General features: G+C 44.8%; 1 protein-coding gene across 3 annotated transcripts in view; it reads left to right on the plus strand.

Moving 5' to 3' along the window:
• The first annotated feature begins 11,403 nt into the window (after window positions 1–11,403).
• Sp3 (Sp3 transcription factor) overlaps window positions 11,404–20,865 on the plus strand; it is a 110,844-nt gene continuing 101,382 nt past the window's right edge. The window contains exons 1-2 of one of the 3 annotated variants that reach the window (XM_071619060.1): window positions 11,404–11,447; window positions 12,385–12,491. In XM_071619060.1, coding sequence (XP_071475161.1) covers window positions 12,407–12,491 — 85 coding nt within the window. In that variant the 5' untranslated portion in view covers window positions 11,404–11,447; window positions 12,385–12,406. Of the gene's footprint in view, window positions 11,448–12,384; window positions 12,492–20,865 lie in introns of those variants that run through there. The other 2 variants (XM_071619064.1, XM_071619065.1) reach the window with 2 other exon arrangements.

Below are 20,865 nucleotides of genomic sequence, written 5' to 3' on the forward strand. Positions count from 1 at the left end.
ACTTTGGAGCAAACTACTTGTCTAGTTTCTTTCTCTCTGCAGGACTGACTGAAAACTGTTGTCTCTGGGGAAAATCATGAAGCCAAGTATAGGGAATTCAGGGTGGAGTTTCACATTTTGGGGATGGTAAGGAAGGTTCAGTTGGCAAGTCATCTGTTGGGTGACAGGTAGCCTCAGTGTCCAGCTCATTCATTCATCCCCTCCCTGTCGGTGGCTCTTCCTGTCCAATGAGAACCATGCCACCCTATTCCTTCTCTAAAGTCACTTCTTCCTCCTTTCTTTCCAGCCAGACAACTTGAAAAACCAGTCTTTAATAAACTTCAGTCCCCCTGCTGTCCTGCCCCCATCCTCCCTAGGGCCACTGATCCTGAGCTGTTCTGGCTCATATTGGGACTTGGTCGGGGACCAGCTGGGACAATGGCGCCTGGCCTGGGGAAGGAGGGGCTGGCAAGATTGCAGCTCTCAGCCCCTCCCCAGTCAGTGCCTTTGTCCTGCCACAGCCCTTGGTGGAGCCCTGCTAATTCATCTCTGTTTCACCAAGGATCCCCAGGGCTCCCGGTGCAGCCCTCCACCCCAGTGGTCTTCCTGCCTCCTTCTGCCTTCCAAAGGCATCCAGGGCTCAAGCCTCTCCAGGTCTCCCCGCCTCTGCTCCTCCTCCATGGACTCTCCTAACTTACTGGACATTCCCTAGGGAATTATTCCCTCTCTCTGCAATCTCTAACCTTTACCTCCATTCCTAAGGCTTCAATGACTTCCCATTTCTTCCCACCTCCCAAATTGAGTAGTTCAGGGTATGGGCAGGGTGCCCTCACCTTGAACAAGTCCTTCAGCTCCTTGCAGCTCAATTCCATCTGTAAGGTGACAGCGGTGCCTATCCCATAGGGTTGGTGAGAAGACAGCGCTGGCCCATCCTAAGCCTGCAGTATGTGTTGGTCAGTATTAATGTAATGATTATGGTCAGCCTGGGTCTCTTCTCATTCCAAGACCCACCCATTCAAGGTCCCCTGGACACCTACCTCCATATGCCAGTCCTTTGGTGCCTCCAGCTATTTCCCAGATCCTCAGTCCCTCTAAGCACTCACTGTTAGGGTCTTGTTCTCCTGTAGCCTCATTCTCTCATCTGTACTAAGCAGTTAGGATTAGATGATTGTGTCTGTACTAAACATGCACAGACATTTTTCCTAGCCAAGATTCCAATAGTACAGTATGACAGCTGTTTATATGACATTTACATTGTATTAGATATTATATGGAATCTAAAGCTCTCTAGACTTTAAATCTGAGATAATGTCAAGTGGTACAGGCCTGTAATCCCAGCAACTCAGAAGGCTGAGGCAGGAGGACCGCAAATTCAAGGCCAGCCTCAGCAACTTAGTGAAACCCTGAATCAAAATAAAAAATCAAAAGGGCTGGAGATGTTGCTCAGTGGTTAAGCAAAACTCCGTTCAATCCCCAGTACAAAAACAAAAACAAAAAAATTAAATAATAAAGTATGCAGGAGAATGGATGTAGTTATATGCAAATACTGCACCATTTTCCATAAGGGACTTAAGCATTCCCAGATTTTGTATTCAGAACTAATCTCCAAGTACACTGAGGGAGGATGGTGCAAGGATGAGAGAAGAGTGGAGAGGGGGTTGCAGGTGGTGGTGGGTGGGAGGTACATTGCATGGAGCTCTGGTTGGTGCTCTGCATACCATAGATATGAAAGTCTAGAGTTCAGACCTGGAGAGAGAAAATTGAGGTGTGGTCACCAATATAAATGCGGGGTAGTTGAAGTCACCAGCCTGGATGTGAAGAGGCCTTGTAGGAAGTACGTAAGAGTGGATGTAGAGGCCCGAGCTTTTGGAAACCTCAACACTTGCAGGGTGGGCAAGAAGTGTAGCAGGGAGCAGGGCCTGTATGAGCATCCCCAGTGGAAAGAGGAAGAAAGTTGTAGCCAGAGTAGGCAGAGCACACCCACAAGCACTCATCGTGGATTGATCCTGTGCCAGGCCCTACACCCAGGGCTTTGTGCAGATTATCTCCAGGCTTCAATGAGTTGATGAAATAATTCATCAAGGAGATGCAGAATATTAAGATAAACCCCATTCTGTAAATGAGTTAACTGAAGCCCAGACTGGTTGAGTAACTTGCCCAAGGTCACACAGATAGGAAGTGGGGAGCAGGTATTCAACTGTTCCATGGGGCTAGATGACATTCATTTGAGAGTGAGGTTGGAGTTGGTTACTAGAAAGCTGAGGAGTCACAGGCAGGAAGCCATGCAGTAGGAGCAGAGGCAAGGTAGCAAAAAGTGAGGCATGGTGGCAGGAGGGGCTGTGTGGTGGAGACAGGGCATTTGCCATTTTGTACCGGTATTGGGTACTTTTTCCCACATCAAGAAGCAATTGCCAGTTAAGTCTTTAATAATTTTAATGTCTTTAAAAATTGTCTTTGGGAGGCATAGGGGCAGGAAAGATGGTGGAATGAGATTGACCATTACCCTAGGTACATGTATGACTGCACATATGGTGTGATACTACATCGTGTACAACCAGAGAAATGAAAAGTTGTGCTCTGTTTGTGTACAGTGAATCAAAGTGCGTTCTGCTAGCGTACATACCTAATTAAAACAAATAAATTTTAAAAAGTCCTTAACTCAAAAATAATTGTCTTTGAATTTAGCAATAAAAATCTAGGCTTTTCTCCATTACCTTTCTATTCTTTCTTCCTTAATGCCACAACTAACATGGGAGGCTTTGCCACTCAGTATTCAACATCATGCATTTTCTTTTTTCTGGTACCGGGTATTAAACGTAGGGGCACTTAACCAATGAGCCACATCCTAGCCCTTGAAAAATTTTTTTTATTTTTATTTAGAGGCAGGGTCTTGCTGAGTTGCTCAAGGCTTCCCCAAATTGCTGAGTCTGGCTTTAAACTCAAAATCTTCTTGCCTCAGCTTCCTGAGCCTCTGAGCATGCCTGGGATTACAGGCGTGCACCACTGCACTGGGCTATGGATTTTCTTTCTTCCTTTCTTTTTTCTGGCAGGTAGGGATTGAATTCAGGGGCACTTGACAACTGAGCCACATCCCTAGCCCTATTTTGTATTTTATTAGAGACAGGGTCTCACTGAGTTGCTTAGCGTCACACTAAATTGCTGAGGCTGGCTTTGAACTCGCAATAATCCTCCTGCCTCTGCCTCCAGAGTCTCTGAGATTACAGGCATGCACCACCACGCCCGGCTTGGATTTTCTTATATTTTCTTTATCCACACTCTTTCCTACCACCTTACAGAGGACCCTGGAAAAGAGGGAGGGGGGGAATCCCTCCCAAGGACTGTGCAGGAATGTGGATGGGGCAGAGATTTCCTCCCCTAGAACTCTTCTTCCCTCAGTTTCTGCTTTGCTAGCTTCCTCACCTCCCTGGACCTTTATCCACATCAGTGAGACCCTCTGACCATCCTTACTAACCTGCAACTGGCTGCAGCCCCCCAGAACTCCTGGTCTCCGCTTCCCTGCTCCCTTCTGTTTTCCGTAGCAGTCAGGCCACCTCTGCATTGAGTTCACACTTGACTATAAGAATCCCCCCAGGACCACACGGAAAGCTCCTTGGAGCCAGAGGTCTTCATTTGTTTGGTCTCTGACTCATCCCAGGTGCCTGGGCAAATCTCAATTATAGGCTCTCAGCTCATATTTCTGTAATAAATAAAGGAGTTGGAGTTACTGCCGTTGTCTGTGGCTCCTTGGTGACACAGGAAGGGATCTGGCAGTTCTTGGAAGATGCATAGCCTCTCCACGGGGCAAGAGAAACAGGGATGGTTTTGCAGGCAGGGAGTAACCTGAGCAATAGCTTGAAGATAGGAACAAGTCATTCAGTTGGGAGACAAAGAACAGGTGGACTTTGTGGTACCCAGGATGTGGGCACTGGATGCCTGGAGGGAGAGTGGATTTTTCTTGGTAGACAAACAAGAAAGGGAAGACCACTGAAGGATGCTGAACAGGCCAGGAACTCAGGGCAAGTGATGTAACGTGGAAATGGATGGGTGGCCACTGGGTGGGAGGCTGAGACGCTTTCCCCTAATTCCCACTTCCAGGTTCCCTTCCTCCTGAGCACTCCAGACCCATCTGGGGCTTTTCTGCACCCCCATTCTCTCTGTTCTCCCCAAGTTAATGGGGACCAGAATCTGAAGGTGTGTTGTGCATCTTAGATTTGGTAGGAGGTAGCCTTGGCTGTGCCCATTCCCTTGGAGAAAGGGGAGGCAGGATGCTCGGCCTCGGGTACTTGGAACATTTTTTCCTGCTTTTCCATCTTCAAATCCATGCAGTGGCAACACTGAAACTCCAAAGGAGTAAAAGGCACCGAGACCTTTGCCTCGTACATCAAGAACTTGGACGGATTTAGAACTGGAGCCTCGAGTTACAATTACAAGTCAAACTCCAACAGGGGTAACCAGCCCATTAGCGCAGGCACCTGGAAGCTGACTTTGCTGCTGTCTCTCCAAACACACACACATACATGTGTGCACACTCTCACATACACATTCGTTGGGCCCTTGAAAGATCAAGGCCAACAGCAAAGCACCCATTCCCCAAGACTCCTAATTTATATTGGGAACTAGCTATAAAGCTCCCCCTGGCCCCAATCTTCTCTTGCAATGATAAAGAGCATGTCACATCACACTAAATGTGACACTTAATCAAAACCCATCTTCTTTAACAAACCCTTAACCTCTAGCACATGAGAGTCACCAAGGCCAAGGGACGAGACGGGAAGCCGACTCAGGTGGCACATGCTTTGATTAAGATGATACAGATTTTCTTTTATTTCACTTTCATCAGAGTTGTACAATTCCGAATCTGTCCCCTTTTTGATTTGACAACAGCACATTTCAATAGAACTTGACACCAAAAAAAGACTGGGACTTGTTCTCTCTTCAACCCGGAGTAGGCCATAATTCCTCTGAATCTTCTTTGGTAATGATCTTCAGCGCTTCTGATCTTCTTTCCCATAAGCAAGTTTGCAGGAACACGGTTACACTGAAGCACCAGCCCGGCTGGCATCTGGTCCTTTTCTTAAGTGGTATCTAAATACCCTTAATCTGTGGGCCCTGGAAAGACCTCCCCTTCTCTGCCTCCTTCCTTGGGTCTTTTTTTCTGAGGCTTAAGTCCTCAAATGAATTCTTTTGCCAGATTTCTGGGGCAGAAAATTTACTTCCCTGCCACACAATACTTTGGGCCTTCTGGAGACTCCAGGGATTGTCCATTTCTATCACATGGGCCATGGTTTTTCTCATGACCTATTTGGGATTTTGTTTTTCTATGGTTTAATCATTGGTTAAATTATATCACTTACTTTAGGCTTATTGCATTTCAATTAATGGATGAAGTATGTATTTTGGGAAAGAAGATTAATTTCTGCTTTCAAAAGCTTCCAGTCTTGAAGAAAAGTGTAACGATGGTCATAGATGGTTGAGTGGGGCAAGTAGGCACAGGAATCCCAAAGCATCCTCAGCACTTGCATTGAGTCAGTCCAGGCACCTATCCTGTGCAGCTCCTGGCTCAGGCACTGAGGTACAACAATGTACAGAGTGCACAACACACCTGCCTGCAGGACACTTATAGTCTAGTTAAGGTTGGGCAATGTTTTCAGCTTTTGTAAATTTGGTTTTTAAACAACTCATACTTTCAAACTTTACGCATTGACCCTCTTCAATCCCCTGTGGATTGAATTTGGACTTCCGCCAACCCACTGACGGGTCAAACATCTGAGCTACTATTGACACTCCTCAGGTGGGACTCCTGCTTGGCTTGAACCTTGTCCGTTCTGATGCATCATTATTCACCAAAAATGAGCAGAAATTTTAAAACATCAAAGTGTGGATGTTAGGGCTAGGGTGTAGTTCAATGGTAGAGCACTTACTTAGCATGTTTGAAGCCCTGGGTTCAAACCTTGGTACTGCAAAAAAAAAAAAAAAAAAAAAAAAGAAGAAGAAAAAGAAAGTGTGGGTGCTACTAGCAAAACTTGTAGTTCTCTTGCAGTTCTCATTACTTTCTTATGATTGAGACAAAGATGGAAACCATGAAAAAAGAAAAAAATCAAAATTAGAGAGAATCTATCTAAAATACTGTAGGAACATCAAATGTTGAGTCTGACAGATAAAGTATAATTGGGATTTTTTTTTTTAAAGAGAGAGTGGGAGAGAGAGAGAAGAGAATTTTTTAATATTTATTTATTTTTTTTTTAGTTCTCGGCGAACACAACATCTTTGTTTGTATGTGGTGCTGAGGATCGAACCCTGGCCACACGCATGCCAGGCGAGCGCGCTACCGCGTGAGCCACATCCCCAGTCCAATAATTGGGATTTTTAAAATTCACTTTTTGTTTCTGTGGAAGCAGTCTTTCCTTATAAGGGAAATTGCTCATTGCTTAGGAAGGATTTCAGCAACCAGTTCCCTGGGCACTAGTTCCACAGGTGAGGCCTGCCTTTCCCTCCTGGAGGGCTGGGTGGTCTGGTTCGTCCTAAGAAAGGACTAAAACATGACCCCTCCATCAGGTGCTTGCCTTTTCCTCCTAAAAGAATATAAAATACCCAGCACACTTCACGAAGAGGTCCCGAAAACCTGGGGATGATAGGAGCATATAAAAAACCACTATCCTTCAAAATCCATGCCGGCCCATGTGAGCTCCTGACTCTTTTGCTGTTGTTGTAGCTATTGTAGACGGACAGAATACTTTTATTTATTTGTTTGTTTTTTATGTGGTGCTGCTGAGGATAGAACCCAGTACTTTGCATGTGCTAGGCAAGCACTCTGCCACTGAGCTACTGCCCCAGCCCCCCTGACTGGTTCTTAAACAGACAGGTGAATGGAGAATACACCCAGGTTCTGACCCATGGTCTGGATGACAAGTTCCATGAAGACCTTGAAAGAGTGAAGAAGAGTTGGGCTCACCAAGGACCACGCCACCTCTAGGGCTTTTGTGTCCAAGATCAGCACACCAAGACCCCTGGCCATTGTGGCCACTTTGTGGGTGTGTCCAAGAAGAAATGTCTGTAGACCTCTTCCATGAATATAGTTTTTATACCTGAAGTAAAGTACCCAATGTAATTCAAGGCAGAAGGGGAAAATAGTTTACTGGAAAAGCCTGTTTGAGGTCAGAACACAGAAACTCATCCTTCTCGAGGATCAGGCAAAGGCTAAAGACCATGCACTAACTTAGAATGGAAGGTGGGAGTTGGTGCTAAGGCCAGGGCTAGGCAAGAAGTCAGCAGGCACCAGGCCCTGCTTTAACTCTCTAATAAGAGGCCTTTCCCACAGCCAGGAAGGACAGTCTTCGTCCTCCCAGATCTGCACCCAGCTCATGGTTGACTAATGCTCATTGGATGAGTCAGTGCAGGGTGATGGTGAGCAACTTGGGGCCCAGGGAGCAGGAGCAATCTGAAGCTATAATAACAGGAACTTTACTTAGCTGTCACCCATCAGCATCTGGTCTGTGTCCTACTTTCCGTCACATAGGCCCCCAAGCTGCTCAGGCGTTGTTACCGCCTGCACAGGAGGAAACCACAGCCCGCAGAGACGGTGAAAGCTGCGGGGCAGAAGACAGCGAGCCAGCAGCCCTTCTCCTTCTGGCCAGGCAGAGGGGGGCTGAGGTGACCTAGTAACCTCTGGTCAGAGCTTGTGTGAGTCATCTTTGATGGGAGCCTTTTGGTCACTTCCCTACTGTATTCCCGGGAAGACTGAGATCCCAAGAACAGAATTCAGTCCCCACTGAGGCAAGGAATCAGGTGTCTATTTTGTTTTCCTCTAGGAATTTTTGTGAGAAGATTCTCTATATTTAAAGCTCTTTATTACAATTTTTTTCATCATGCATAAAAAAAAGTATAGAGAACAGTATAAAGAATCCCACATACTGACAGATGTGGTGGAACACTCCTGTAATCCCAGCTACTAGGAAGGCTGAGGCAGGAGGATCACAAGTTCAAGGCCAGCCTCAGCAATTTAGTGAGAGTCTGTCTCAAAATAAAAGGGCTGGGGATGTAGCTCAGTGGTGGAGTGCTCCTGGCTTCAAACCCTAGTACCACCACCACCCTAAATGAATCCAAATGCATACCCGTCATTTATATTTAACCATTAATACCTTGACATATTTTCTTTTTCTTTTTTCTGAATTATTTAAAACAAATCTCTGACATTGTATTTCCCCCTTTAATATATACCTTCTAAAATATAAGGACATTTTCTTGTACAATCACACCACCATTATCATACATACCAAAATTAACCGTAACTCTTTATAATATTTTCTAATACAAAGTCCCAATTCAAATTTTCCTGATTATTCCAAAATATTTCCTTGCGGTTGGTTTGCTTGAGTCAAGATCTAAACAGTCTACACAATGCATTCAGTTGTTCTGTTTCTTCGGTTTCTTTAATCTGGAGGATCATTTTGAAGCATTAACGAACGGGCTGCTCTCCCCACCCATCCCTCTGTCCCAGGCTTCAGTGAATTTTCCCATGTGTCCTCCCAACCCCGGCAGTCCATGTGACCAGACCAGAGTGACCAGGATCTGAGGGAATGAGCCTTGGCATGGACTGAAAATTCATGGATTTTCAAAATTCCAGGCAAGAGACTGTGAAGTACGGAAAAATGTATGATGTACTTTCTTCCCCCAACCCCAGGTAAGATAAAGCTTCCACCAGGCCAGAGGGAGGAGAGAGAGGGACCATTGGAGAGGTAGGTCAGGGGACCCAGGTTCCTCTCGAGGAAGTACACGTGCTGAAGGGCAGGCACTCTTCCTTAGGGTCTTCTGGCCCCTTGACAACCTTCTTTTGTTTGTCCAGTGGGAAGGAGGCCCATCTTTACCTGGAGGACTTTGTCATCAAACGCCCATGACACTTAGACTCCCTTTCGTGGGGAGTGAGTGGCCCCGATTACCCAGAGTTTTGACTGTGCTTAGAAGGCAGGCTCTCCCATGCGCCCCAGAAGCTGGCCAGCGCTGTGTTGTGATCATCCCTGCAGCTGGGCCTGGTGTTCGCTGGCACACTTCCGAGCTCCCTCTGAGAGTTCAGCCTTGTGCTCAGCGGATTTCCCCATATCAGAAACTTAAATCCAAAGAACAGCAATTCCTCCATAGGAGATGGAGAGCCTAGTGCCTGAGCTTTGTTCCCTATACCATGTCCTTAGACTTCTTGGACCAGATCTAGTCCTGTTGGTGAGCCCCCTAGAATGGTGGCCCCTGCAGGCTGCAGAGGCAGAGAACATGAGCCAACACGCGGGAGACAGCTGTGACCTTGGCTCGGCCTTTCAGAGCCTGGCCAGCGTTGCTGCTTTTATGTGCATGAAAACTTGTTCCCGAGGAGCTGGTTTGGAGGACATTCATCCTGGTGATGATGACCACTTACTGCTCTTTGGGCTCTTTTCCTGTCTTTGTGGGCTTTGGTGGCAGTGGCACTGGAAGGCACTTCTCTCCCAGGGAGGCCTCCCTGGGGACCCAGAGGTTCTGACTGTACCATGGTGGTGGTAACTCTGGGAAGAGGCTGCTTTCCTGGCCTCCACATGTGGCATGCAGATCTTGGCAGCTGGCAATCTGGCCTGTATCTCATCAATTTTATCTGCAAAATATTCAGAAAATTTCTCCCCCAAAGAACATGTTGACCCTCTGAAGGAGGGAATGAATGTGGGTCGCCTGTTTGAAGACATTCTCGGTTTTGATGAGGCTTGTGCCGAGACCCAAGATAAGCCTTAGAACATGAGCCAAGCGGTGGGGGAAAGGCTCCTCTGTGAGTCTCTGCGTCTTCCTCGGCCTTCCATTTTACGTGTTTACCAATTGTGAAAGCAGATCCAGCTGTTGGGAGGAATTGCTTCCAGATGACATTATGGGAAAGGAAAACACGCATTATAAAAAAGCTGCAGAATAAAAAACAGAACATGTACGCTCCGTGGGCCAGGATTTCATATGGACTATTTCCTGATATTGTGCAATAAGCCAACTCGAGGGGTGAGTAATAAGAACAGTGCAATGTTCCCCTGCCAGAATCAGGAGACCAGAGATGGGACTGGACTTGGCACAATTGGGTGGAAAAAAAAAAAAATCACTTGACCTCGTGGGGCCACCGTATTTTTCTCCTTTTTGAGAACTGCCTCCTACTTTCACTGGGGCCTGTAAAAAGCCCCAGAAAAGTTCTATGTGCTGAATTATGTGGGTAAGAGAAACCATGTAAAAGCAAGGACGTTTTGCTTTTGAAAATGAGATGTATTTCTCAGCCCCCACCCAGCACAGAATTTGCTGTGTTGGCTTTCTCCAAGATTTTAGAAGCTCTCTAACGAGCTGGAATTAAAGTGTCCCTTTACTAATTTGGTTTTACAGGTCACTGGATAAACCTACTTAGAGTGGTTTGGAAGAGGATTAGGACATTTGTGTCTCTTCCAAGTTGACTTTCCAGGCAGGGTCAGTCAGCAGCTGGAGACTCCCTTGGCCAGGGGCCAGAGCTCTTATAAGCTCTAAGTTTTTAAGGGCCTGGTGTGCACCCTGTAACTGTTTTATTGCATTAAAATGCAAATGCTCAAATGCAGGGCATACATTCCCAAGTGTGCCTGCCCAGAGAGAAGGCAGAAAGCCCAGCAGCCTGTTTCTCCAGGGCAAGGGATATCACCAGAACCATCGATTTGCTTTAGCTGACTCAGTCTGGAGCAACTCTCTTCATCTGTATTGGGACAGAGTGGACTTTAGTAGCTAGCAAATTGCCTTAAGCACAGGGGCCTCTCCTTAGATGGATGTGTATTCAAATTTAGAATTCAGTTTTTCAGTCCTACTAGCTACATTTCAAGTGCCACATGCAGCTAGTGACAACCATATAAGCACAAATACAAGCAGCATGTGCTCATTTATTTAACAAATATGTATGGCTGGCCACCACAGTGAACAGAGCATATACAACCTCTGCCCTCATGGAGTTTATATTCTAAAGAGGAAGGAAAACAGTAGACAGTAAACATAATGAGGAAGTTAATTTTTCTGTCCTTTGAAGTCCCAGCTGGAGACCAGTGACATACTTGATTCATGACATACTTGAGTCATTGAGAAGAAGTTAGTAAAGGGAAGATTTTCCAAGACATGGGCAGAGTTCAGGGAAGGCAGTAAGAAATAGGGCAATGCCCAACCCCCTCCCCATCAGGGAGAGCCTTTCCTGATAGGGGGCTGGAAGTTGGGTGAGCAGGACAGTTCCCAAAAGCCAGTGAGAAGAGCTGTAGGGACTGGGCCACCTGGCAGGAGCTGTGACCTCTAGGCTAGAGACATGGTCACAGGGGGACACTGGTAGACAAAGGGCCAAGGACTCTGAGCCCATTTTCCTCCCTTTTCAGAGTTCCTGTCCCTCCCTCCCATTAGGCCAATCCCAGGAAAGCTAGAGGCAGAGTGGGAAAGGGCAGAGAGTGGAACCAGAGGGACAGAGAATATGCAGACACCAGGTAACAGGTGCTGGGAGAAAACAGCAGGGTAAGAGGTCAAGAGTCAGGAGAGGGGTTAGGCAGGAGGGTGGCCAAGGGAAAGGACGCACTTGGAGCAGGGGGTCTCATTCCTTGGTCAGCTACCCCTTCCTTCTCCTGCTTTCCTGTGACTAACCGTGTCTCCTCCCTCATGTCCTCCCTCATCCCTGTTGCTCTTCTTTCTGCCATATGTTGCATTCTCTATGGACACACTCACAAGACCCTCAGAGACAAACTAAACCAGGGCAGTTCTGCTCAACCACCAGCAGCCTCTGTGATCTGTTTACCTTACCCAGGAGGGGCAGTTTTTAGGTTTTTTTTTTTTTTTTTTTAATAGATTATTTTTAGAACAGAAAACAATTCTACAAAAAAAAAAAAAAAAAACTGAGAAAATAGCATAGAAAGTTCCCATGTAGCTTATATCCAGCTTCCCTATTACTGATTTCTCGTGTTAACACAGGACATTGCTGCAATTACTGAATGACATATTGCTGTCTAAAGTTCATGTTTTATTCCGATTCTCTTAGTGTTTACTATCACCTGGACCTGTCCCCCTGCCTATCTGCCGCTTTCTAGCCCTCTTACCTGTTTTCTCTAATTTCCCACCAAGCGAAAAACGAATAGAAAATAATCATGAATTGATGGTGTGTATGTCCAGTCTTGTGAGAGAACGTATGGGATCAGCAGATGGTTATAAAGGAATCTCCATGTGCCAGGTGTTTTCAATAGTCTGGCAGCCAGCCCTCAACTGCTGGACACTCCCCTCCTCAAAGCCATCACTGAGAATCCCCTCATGCTTCCATCCAGCTTCCCCTAGTATTAATATCTCAAAGAACCAGGGCTGTCTTTTTAGTTATCTACAGTCTGTGACAGGTTTTCAGACTCTTCTTGTTTTTTATGACTTGATACTTTTGAAAAGTACCAGTCAGGTATTTTGCAGAATGTCCTTCGATCTGCAGGCGTGGTGGTGCATGCCGGTAATCCCAGTCACTCAGGAGGCTGAGGCAGGAGGATGGCAAGTTCCAGGTTAGTCTCAGCAACTTAGTGAGACTCTGTCTCAAAGTACAAAATAAAAAGGGCTGGGAATGTGACTCAGTGGTGAGTGGCCATAGGTTTAATCCCCAGTACAAAAAAATAAAAAACTTAAAAAAAGGTTTGGAGTTGAGGGATGTTTCTTTATGACTAGACTGGGGGTATGAATTTGGGGAAAGAATGTGGGAGGGGAAGTGCCTTTCTCATGACGTCACATCAGAGGGTACATGATATCAGCATGGCAGAGGTCACGTGATGTTCATTTTGATCATTTGGTTAAGGTGGTTTGCTACTCTGCAGTTACTAATTTTCTTTTTCCATACTCTGTTAAAAGTAAGTCACCAAGTTTAACCCACACCCCAGGGGAAAGGAATTAGGCTCCTTCTCTGAAGGAAGGACTGTCAAGGAATTCGTAGACATACGTTAAAACCACCAGAGTAACTCATGTTATGGGGTAGTTTTTTTGAGGCTACACAAAGGTTCTATTTCTCCCTAAAGTTTTGCCCATTAGGGCTGGGGCTGAGGCTCAGTGGTGGAGCACTTGCCTGGCATGTGTGAGGCACAGGGTTTGATTCTCAGCACCACATATAAGTAAAGAAAATAGCCGGGCGCAGTGGCTCCTGCCTATAATCCCAGTAGCTTGCGAGGCTGAGGCAGGTGGATCGAGAGTTCAAACCCAGCCTCAGCAACTGTGAGGTGCTAAGCAATCAGTGAGACCCTGTCTCTAAATAAAATACAAAATAGGGCTGGAGATGTGGCTCAGTGGTTGAGTACCCCTGAGTCCAATCCCCAGTACCAAAAAAATAAATTTTAGCATTCACATGACTCTTTCCTACAGCAATTATTACTGTGGATTCAAAGGCTGATTTTCTACTTCTCTGAATCCTTTCACATTTATAACCTGGAATCTTCTGTAAGAACAGTCTGTCTCTTCTACTCATTTATTTATTTATTCAATCATTTATTTATATCACTATGCACTGGTGGATATTTTATTCTTTGAGGTATAACTCAATGCTGCTCTTATTTTATTACTCAAATTGTTCTGGTTTTGGACATTGGGAACTTTTTCAGGCTCGCTCCTGTGGCCTTTTGACATGACGTCATCTCTTTCTGTATTCTGATTTGTAGAAGTGTGCAGATTTGTTTTGAGCATGACTTTACTTTCTGTCAGTATAAAATTCTCCAGATCCACCGTGTATTTTCAGGCCCTGTTGCTGCATCGCTGGAATGTACCATTTCTCAGCGGGCCTCCCAGGGCATTTGACGTTTCCCTGCTGTTATGCTAGTGAGTTCAGTTAGGGCCCAGATCAGATCCTCTCCTTACAGTGGTCGCGTCCAATGGGGCTATTGTCCCTGCCCCAGCACCTAAAAGTGATGTGGCTGCTGGGCATAGAGAGTGGTGCACTCCTGTAATCCCAGTGACTCAGGAGATGAGGCAAGAGGATCATAAGTTCAAGGCCAGCCAGGGCAACTTAGCAAGACCCTGTCTCCAAATAAAAACAACTAAAAGGACTGTGGAGGTAGCTTAGTGGTAGAGTGTCTGATTTAATTCCAAAAAAAAAAAAAAAAGAAAGAAAGAAAGAAAGGGTATGTAACTTTGGGCACATTATCCTAGGTAAATCTAAGTGTCTTCTTTTGTAAAACAGGGAATAGTAATCACACTTCCATCTGGAATTGCTACAAGAATTAAATGAGAATGCAGGTGAAGCATCCCCACACCTGGCATGGTGTTTATACGTATTTGTTGATGATAATGAAGATACTACTACTTCTGGTGGAGGCGACTAGTTTTCAGGGCATGGATTCTGGCAGCCAATTGCCTGGCTATGAAACTTATTAAAACTCTCTGTGCCTCAGTTTCTCATCTGAAAAATGGGGAAAATAACAAAGCCTGTCTTATAAGTGTTGGAGGATTGAGTCAATACACACAAAGGGAGTTGGGCACCCTTGTGCACATGTTTAATCCCAGCAGCTCAGGAGGCTGAGGCAGGAGGATGGTGAGTTCAAACCCACCTCAGCAAAAGTGAGGTGCTAAGCAACACGGTGAGACCCTGTCTCTAAATAAAATACAAAATAGGGCTGGGGATGTAGCTCAGTGGTTGAGTGCCCCTGAGTTCAATCCCCCCGCCAAAAAAAAACCTACAAAAAACACCCCACAGGTCTAGCATATAGGAAGCACTTAACTGTTAGCCATCATCTTTTGTAACTATCATTATCTCAGACTAACTCTGTCTTTTTTGGTATTATCCTACCCTTGATTGGTAGGTCAAGCATTATGTAGAAAAATAAAACTATCTAGTTGTCTTCAATAAAAGAACTAGAAGTTTAAACATAACAGATGGTAGTCGGGTACATGGTGCACACCTAGAATTCCAGCTACTCTCTCAGGTGGCTGAAGCAGGAGGTTCAAAAGGTCAAGGCCATGGGGTTGGAGTTGTGGCTCAGTGGTAGAGCACTTGCCTGGCATGTGTGAGGCCCTGGGTTCAATCCTCAGATCCTCAGCACCACATATAAATAAATAAAATAAAAGGTCCATTTACAACTAAAAAATATTTAACAACAACAACAAAAAAAAAGTTCAAGGCCAACCTGGAGACTTAGTGAGATCCTGTCTCAAAATAAAAAGTTTCAAGGGCTGGGGATGTAGCTCAGTGGTAGTGTCCCTGGGTTCAATCCCCCCCAGTACTAACAATAAATAAATAAATGTAATAGATGGTTAACGTCTTGCAGTTTTAATCCCTAGAAGAAAGTACAGCCAAAGTCAAATATATAACTAGTTTCATCACCATCACATGCTGGTGACATTTTTTCCTCTGAGTTGTTGACAATGGCTCAGTAGGAATTACTCAATTCACATCTGTCTCATGTGCAAGGCCCACATGGCCAGTGACTTTAGGGAAACTCTTTGTAAATCCATCAACTTTGGCCATTAAAAAATGGTAGCTGTGATCAGCCAATGCTGAGGGGTCCATTTTGGGTGGGAAGGAATGGAACCAATTCATGTAGTAATACGATAATTAGGACGCAGGAGAGAGTGCTGACAATTTGGAGATGTTTTCTTTGAGAAAATATCAAATGACTTAGAATTTGCAGGATACTAATAGATAATTAAATCAGCAATTTGTTACTGTAGAGTGACAGTTGTGGCCCTCTCCTCCGTGTACACGAGTCAAGCAGCTAAAGGCAATTCTTTGCTCTGTCTTAATTGTAGGATAGAGTGTCACAAAACTGGAAACCGCAGTGAGTTTTCTCATCAGGAATGTTGGAATTTCTTCAGTGTTAGTGTGGAAGCTGCCCTCAGGGAATAAAGAGGCATAGGAGGTGAGGGAGGCCCCCCAGCTCAGAGTCTTTTCAGGGGTCCCTTCCCCTTTCCTTCACCCACCTCAGACACCTCCCCCCTCCTCATTCCCCAGTACCCTCCCTCCTCAATGCCAACTGGAGTGACTATTCAACAAACATTTCCCCCAATAGAGTCATTTGTGAACAACCTTCAGGACTTGCCTTAATCACAAACCATATAGGTTCTATTTGTTCAACATTTTTAGTTTAATAAACTTACTCTGAAAAACATGAAAGCCCAATTTAGACCCCTCCTAATCAATGAGACCTGTAGAGCCACAGAACTCTGATGACATTGAGAATTAGCACTTGACCTTAGCAAATGGCTGAATGGGGTCTCATCCCTCCAAGAGGACAAACCACTGTCTCTGAGAACAGGAACAGAATGGACAAGGGCCTATAGGCAAAAAAACAAGCTCCCAGTTTTCTCCAGAGTTAAGATGAAGATACTGGCAATAAGCCCTTCTAACATTAAGGAATTTTTACTGTCTGTTCACTATTGTATTGACAAGCATTGAGGTTCCTACTGTCCCTGAGGATCAAAGGTGAGGAGACTGGGAAGAGGGAGGGAGGAGGGTGATCAGTGAGTGGAGTCTGCAGGGTGGGAACAGGCAAGTGACCTGCAAAGTCATCCTCCCTTTATTAGGAGGTGCCCCTAGAGTCTGGTCAAGCCACCGAGCCATCAGCACTAAGCCTGGGGACACCTCAAGTATCCTCTGGTCTAGTTATTGCCCACAGAAGGAAGACGGGTCTTTCTGGGTAAGGGTTTGTTAAAAAAAATTCATACAAGGCCATTGGTTTGAACTGAACTACGGTACCAGGCCCAACTGATCAAACCAAAATGGAGTTGCTCGTGCTGAAGTTCTTTATTAACCACCCGAAAATAAGTTGTTGTCTGACCTTCCAAGATATCAGAGGAGAAAGAGATATCAAATCCCCAAACAAGCCTGTTATAGCTGACATGATAAAGGAGTTCTCTCTGCTTTCACCTTTACGAGGAAAGTAACTTGGAAATAAACAACCTGCTTCTTGTTGTTTGCCTCTGCTTTCCTCGGCCTTTTCTGTCTTTAAAACCAGCCTCCTCTACTCAGCTCATCTTGTTTTACGGGATAAGATATGGTCCAATTCTAGATGCCAAAGAAAGATCTTTAAATGTGTGGTAATTTTTTCTTTTGATGGTTTAAAACTGACAAAATGCTGAATCACAAACTTTGGGTCCCACCAACATCAGTACAACAGTCATGGTTCTTACTGGGCCTCATGTGCAAGGCTGGGGGATGAGGTGAGGGTCAGACCAGAGAGGGCCGGAGGGTGCAGACCAGATAGTGTTGACTTCATCTAGGCAATAATGGGAAGCCGTGAAGGACTCTAAGGCGGTGGCAGGAACAGGTTTGATCTTAGTTGGAAGGTTGGAAGAGTTTGAGATGGAGGAGGCGGGCGGCCAGTGATGTTATTACTAATGCAGGATCCAGACAACGACAGGAGATTGAATCAAGGCAGTTAACTGATGTGCTGAGGAGATAACAGACTCCCAAGACCAACCCCATGGCTGACCCAATACGGGTTTTGGGGAAGTAGGAAGAAGAAGGACTTAAGACGATTCCTGATTTTGAACATAGGGAACAGTATCATAAACAGTATCTCAGGAATAGGGAAGAAGAACAGGATTGGATTATTGGCACATTAAATTATTCACCTGAAGAGTTAAAGGGACCTGTGGTAAACCCTTGGAGATGCCTGCTCTTTGGACTCATTGACCAAAAAAATCCTCAGGATGAAGAGTTGGGCTTGAGAAGCAGACCCGAGAGTCCTAGTGTCATATGATAAAAGAATCTATAGGCATGGATGACCTTATCCAGGAAGAATAGAAAGATAGCAAGGGCTATTTTTTCTCCCCATCAAAACAGATGCACTTTTTTTGTGTGTGTGTAGGGGAAAGGTACTGGAGATTGAACCCAGGGTGCTTAACCATTGAGCCACATCCCCAGCCCTTTTTAAATATATATTTTTTTAATTTAGAGACAGGGTCTTGCTAAGTTGCTTAGGGTCTTGCTAAGTTGCTGAGGCTGGCTTTGAACTCAGGATCTTCCTGCCTCAGCCTCCCAAGCTGCTGGGATTACAGGTGTGCACCACTGCACCTGGCTAGAGTGCATTTTTTAAAAAAATATTTATTCTTAAGTTTTAGGTGGACATAATATCTTTATTTTACATTTATGTGGTGCTGAGGATCAAACCCAGTACCTCGTGCATGCTAGGTGAGCACTCTACCACTGAGCTACAGTCCCAGCCCCTAGAGTGCATTTTTTATTGTGGTAAAATTCACATAAATATCACCATATCAGCAATTTTAAAGAATAAAATTCAGTGACATGTAGCACATTCCCAGTGTTGTACAATCATCACCACTATCTAATTCCTAAATATTTTGATCATCCCAGTGGGAAAGTTTGTAACAAACTCCCCACCTCCACTCCAGCACCAGCAACCACTAATTTGTTTTCTGTCTCTACCTATTTGCTGCCTATTTTGGACATTTCATATGCATATGATACAATATGTGGCTTTTTGTGTCTGGCTTTTTTTCATTTAGCATGTTTTGATTTTGTACTGGGAATTGAACAAAGGGGCACTTTACTGCTGGGTTATATTCCCAGCTCTTTCTTTTATTTTTCATTTGTGAAAACATCTCAGAAAGTTGCTGAGTCTGGCCTTGAACTTGTATCCTCCTGTCTAAGCCTCCCAAATCACTGGGATTACAGGCTTGTGCCACTGCACTGGGCTAGCATAATGTTTTTAATGTTCACTATGTTGTAACCTATATTTGTATTTTATTCTTTTTTATAACCAATGAATATTCCATGATACAGATGTTACTACAGTTTATTCATTTGTCCATTCATTAGTTGATGGACAATTGAGTTGTTTCCAAGGGATTAGGTTTTTTTTTTTTCCTTTTGCAGTTTTGGGGATTGGTTTCAGGTCCTTGCACATGCTAGGCAAGTGCTCTACCACCAAGATATCTCCTAGCCCTTTTCATTTTTTAACTGAGACAGGGACTTGCTAAATAACCCAAGCTGGCCTCAAACTTGCCATCTTCCTGCCTCAACCTCCCGAGTTGCTACATGGGATTACAAGCATGTGTCACCATGCCTGGTTAGGGGTCAGCATGTATGTATTTACTTACTTACTTACTTACTTATGGTTCTAGGAATCAAACCCCCGACCTTATGCATGCTAGGCAAGTGGTCTACCATTGAGCAACCCCCAAATCCTATGTATTTATTAGGTACTGGGGTTTGAAACTAGGGTACTCTACTACTGAGCTGCATCCCTAGTCCATTTTATTTTTTAAATTTTTAGAAAGGGTCTCACTAAATTAACCAGGCTGGCCTGAACATGTGATCTTCCTGCCTCAGCCTCCTGAGTTGCTGGGATTACAGGCATGTGTACGACTGTACCCAGTTGGAGCCGGTATTAATCTTTATTAAACTTCCTTTAAAGCAAGGAAGGGGAGCGAGGACACTAAGGAGATAGAGAAAAGAAAGTCAGAGAAATAGAGAAAACACAGCATATCAGAGAGGATAAGTTCTGAAAAGGAGGGTAAGGTAAGCAGTGTCAAGGGAGAACCAATGGGAGGGTAGGGATACACAGTTTGTTACCTGAGATTTGAGACCATTTCATCTGCATCTGGGAGGTGGGCCCCAAGCATCAATGTTTCTTGAAATGTCCTCAGATGAAGGTGACATAGCCAGGGCTAATAGCTGCTGAGATGACTTGCTGAGCATGACCTAGGAGGAGGGACACCTGTTAGGAATGGAGGAAAGAATAAGGCAAGCAAACTTGTGGTGAAAGGGGGCGGGACACGTCAGGGATTTACATTCATTTTCTCTGTGAAGCAGGGTAGGTCATCTGCTGCGTGGCATAACTATTTTATACTCATTTCTTTCATTGTTTTCCATAGTTTTTTCTTTCTTTCCTCAAAAATCACTTTCGAAGCCCAGCACAGTGGCACAACTGTAATCCCAGCAACTCGAAAGGCTGAGGCAGGAAAATTGCAAGTTTGAGATCAGAAATTTAGTGAGAACTTGTTTCAAAAAAAGAAAGAAAGAAAAGGAATGAGATGTGGCTCATTGATAGAGTGTCAGTACCAAAAATAAATGGATGAATCAATAAATATTAAAAATCCCTCTTCCAGCCAGGTGCAGGAGGCTGAGGCAGGAGGATCACAACTTCAAAGCCACCCTCAGTAACTTAGTGAGGCTCTAAGCAACTAAGAACTTTTCATTATTTTCACACCCAACCTTTGATTTTGTAATAGTCCCCTCTTCCCAGATGTACTAAATGGCAAGTTTTTTTTTTTTAAGTGATGGTGAACTGAAAGTATCCTGGCTAAGAGAATTTTGCAAGAATTTTGTGACAGTCCCAGGGGTCTCTCCCAGGGTATTGCTAAAAGGACATTGGGAAAGATGCTTTTCACTTGTGGGCTAGTTGCAAGTCAGTAAACTTTTTCTCCTTTGGGCCATGAATCTCTGAAGATATAATAGTTTACATTTCTATGGTACCTAATAGTTTACATTATTCACATGCATTACCTCAGTTTCTCCTTGCAGCAACCCTGAAGATAGGAATTATTACATTTTATAGATGAAGAAATGAGCTGAAAGAGTTTCACTGATTTGCTTGCCATCCAAAGCTACCCAGAGGCAATGCCCAAACTTAAACTCTTCTATTCTAGATCTGGTGCTCCTCTGTGCCGCCATCGTTTTTCTTTGTTTGTTTCTTGAACATATTAGCAAGCTTTTTGGTCAAATCAGAATATTGGCTATACATTCCTAGATTTGGAAGTTGTAATCCCCTCCCCCCAAACTAACATACAGATTCTGCTGTTGTCTAGCGAAGCTTGAAGCGCACTATGGGAAGGTGCTACTGGTACTTCGTGGGCAACTTCGTGGGCCTGGAGTCCACACGCAGGGACGCCAAGGGCGCTCAGAGGCGCTGAAGAGTCCCAGGGCACAGCCCAGCTGGG

Source organism: Marmota flaviventris, chromosome 11, assembly GCF_047511675.1.
Source record: "Marmota flaviventris isolate mMarFla1 chromosome 11, mMarFla1.hap1, whole genome shotgun sequence".
Taxonomy (NCBI): domain Eukaryota; kingdom Metazoa; phylum Chordata; class Mammalia; order Rodentia; family Sciuridae; genus Marmota; species Marmota flaviventris.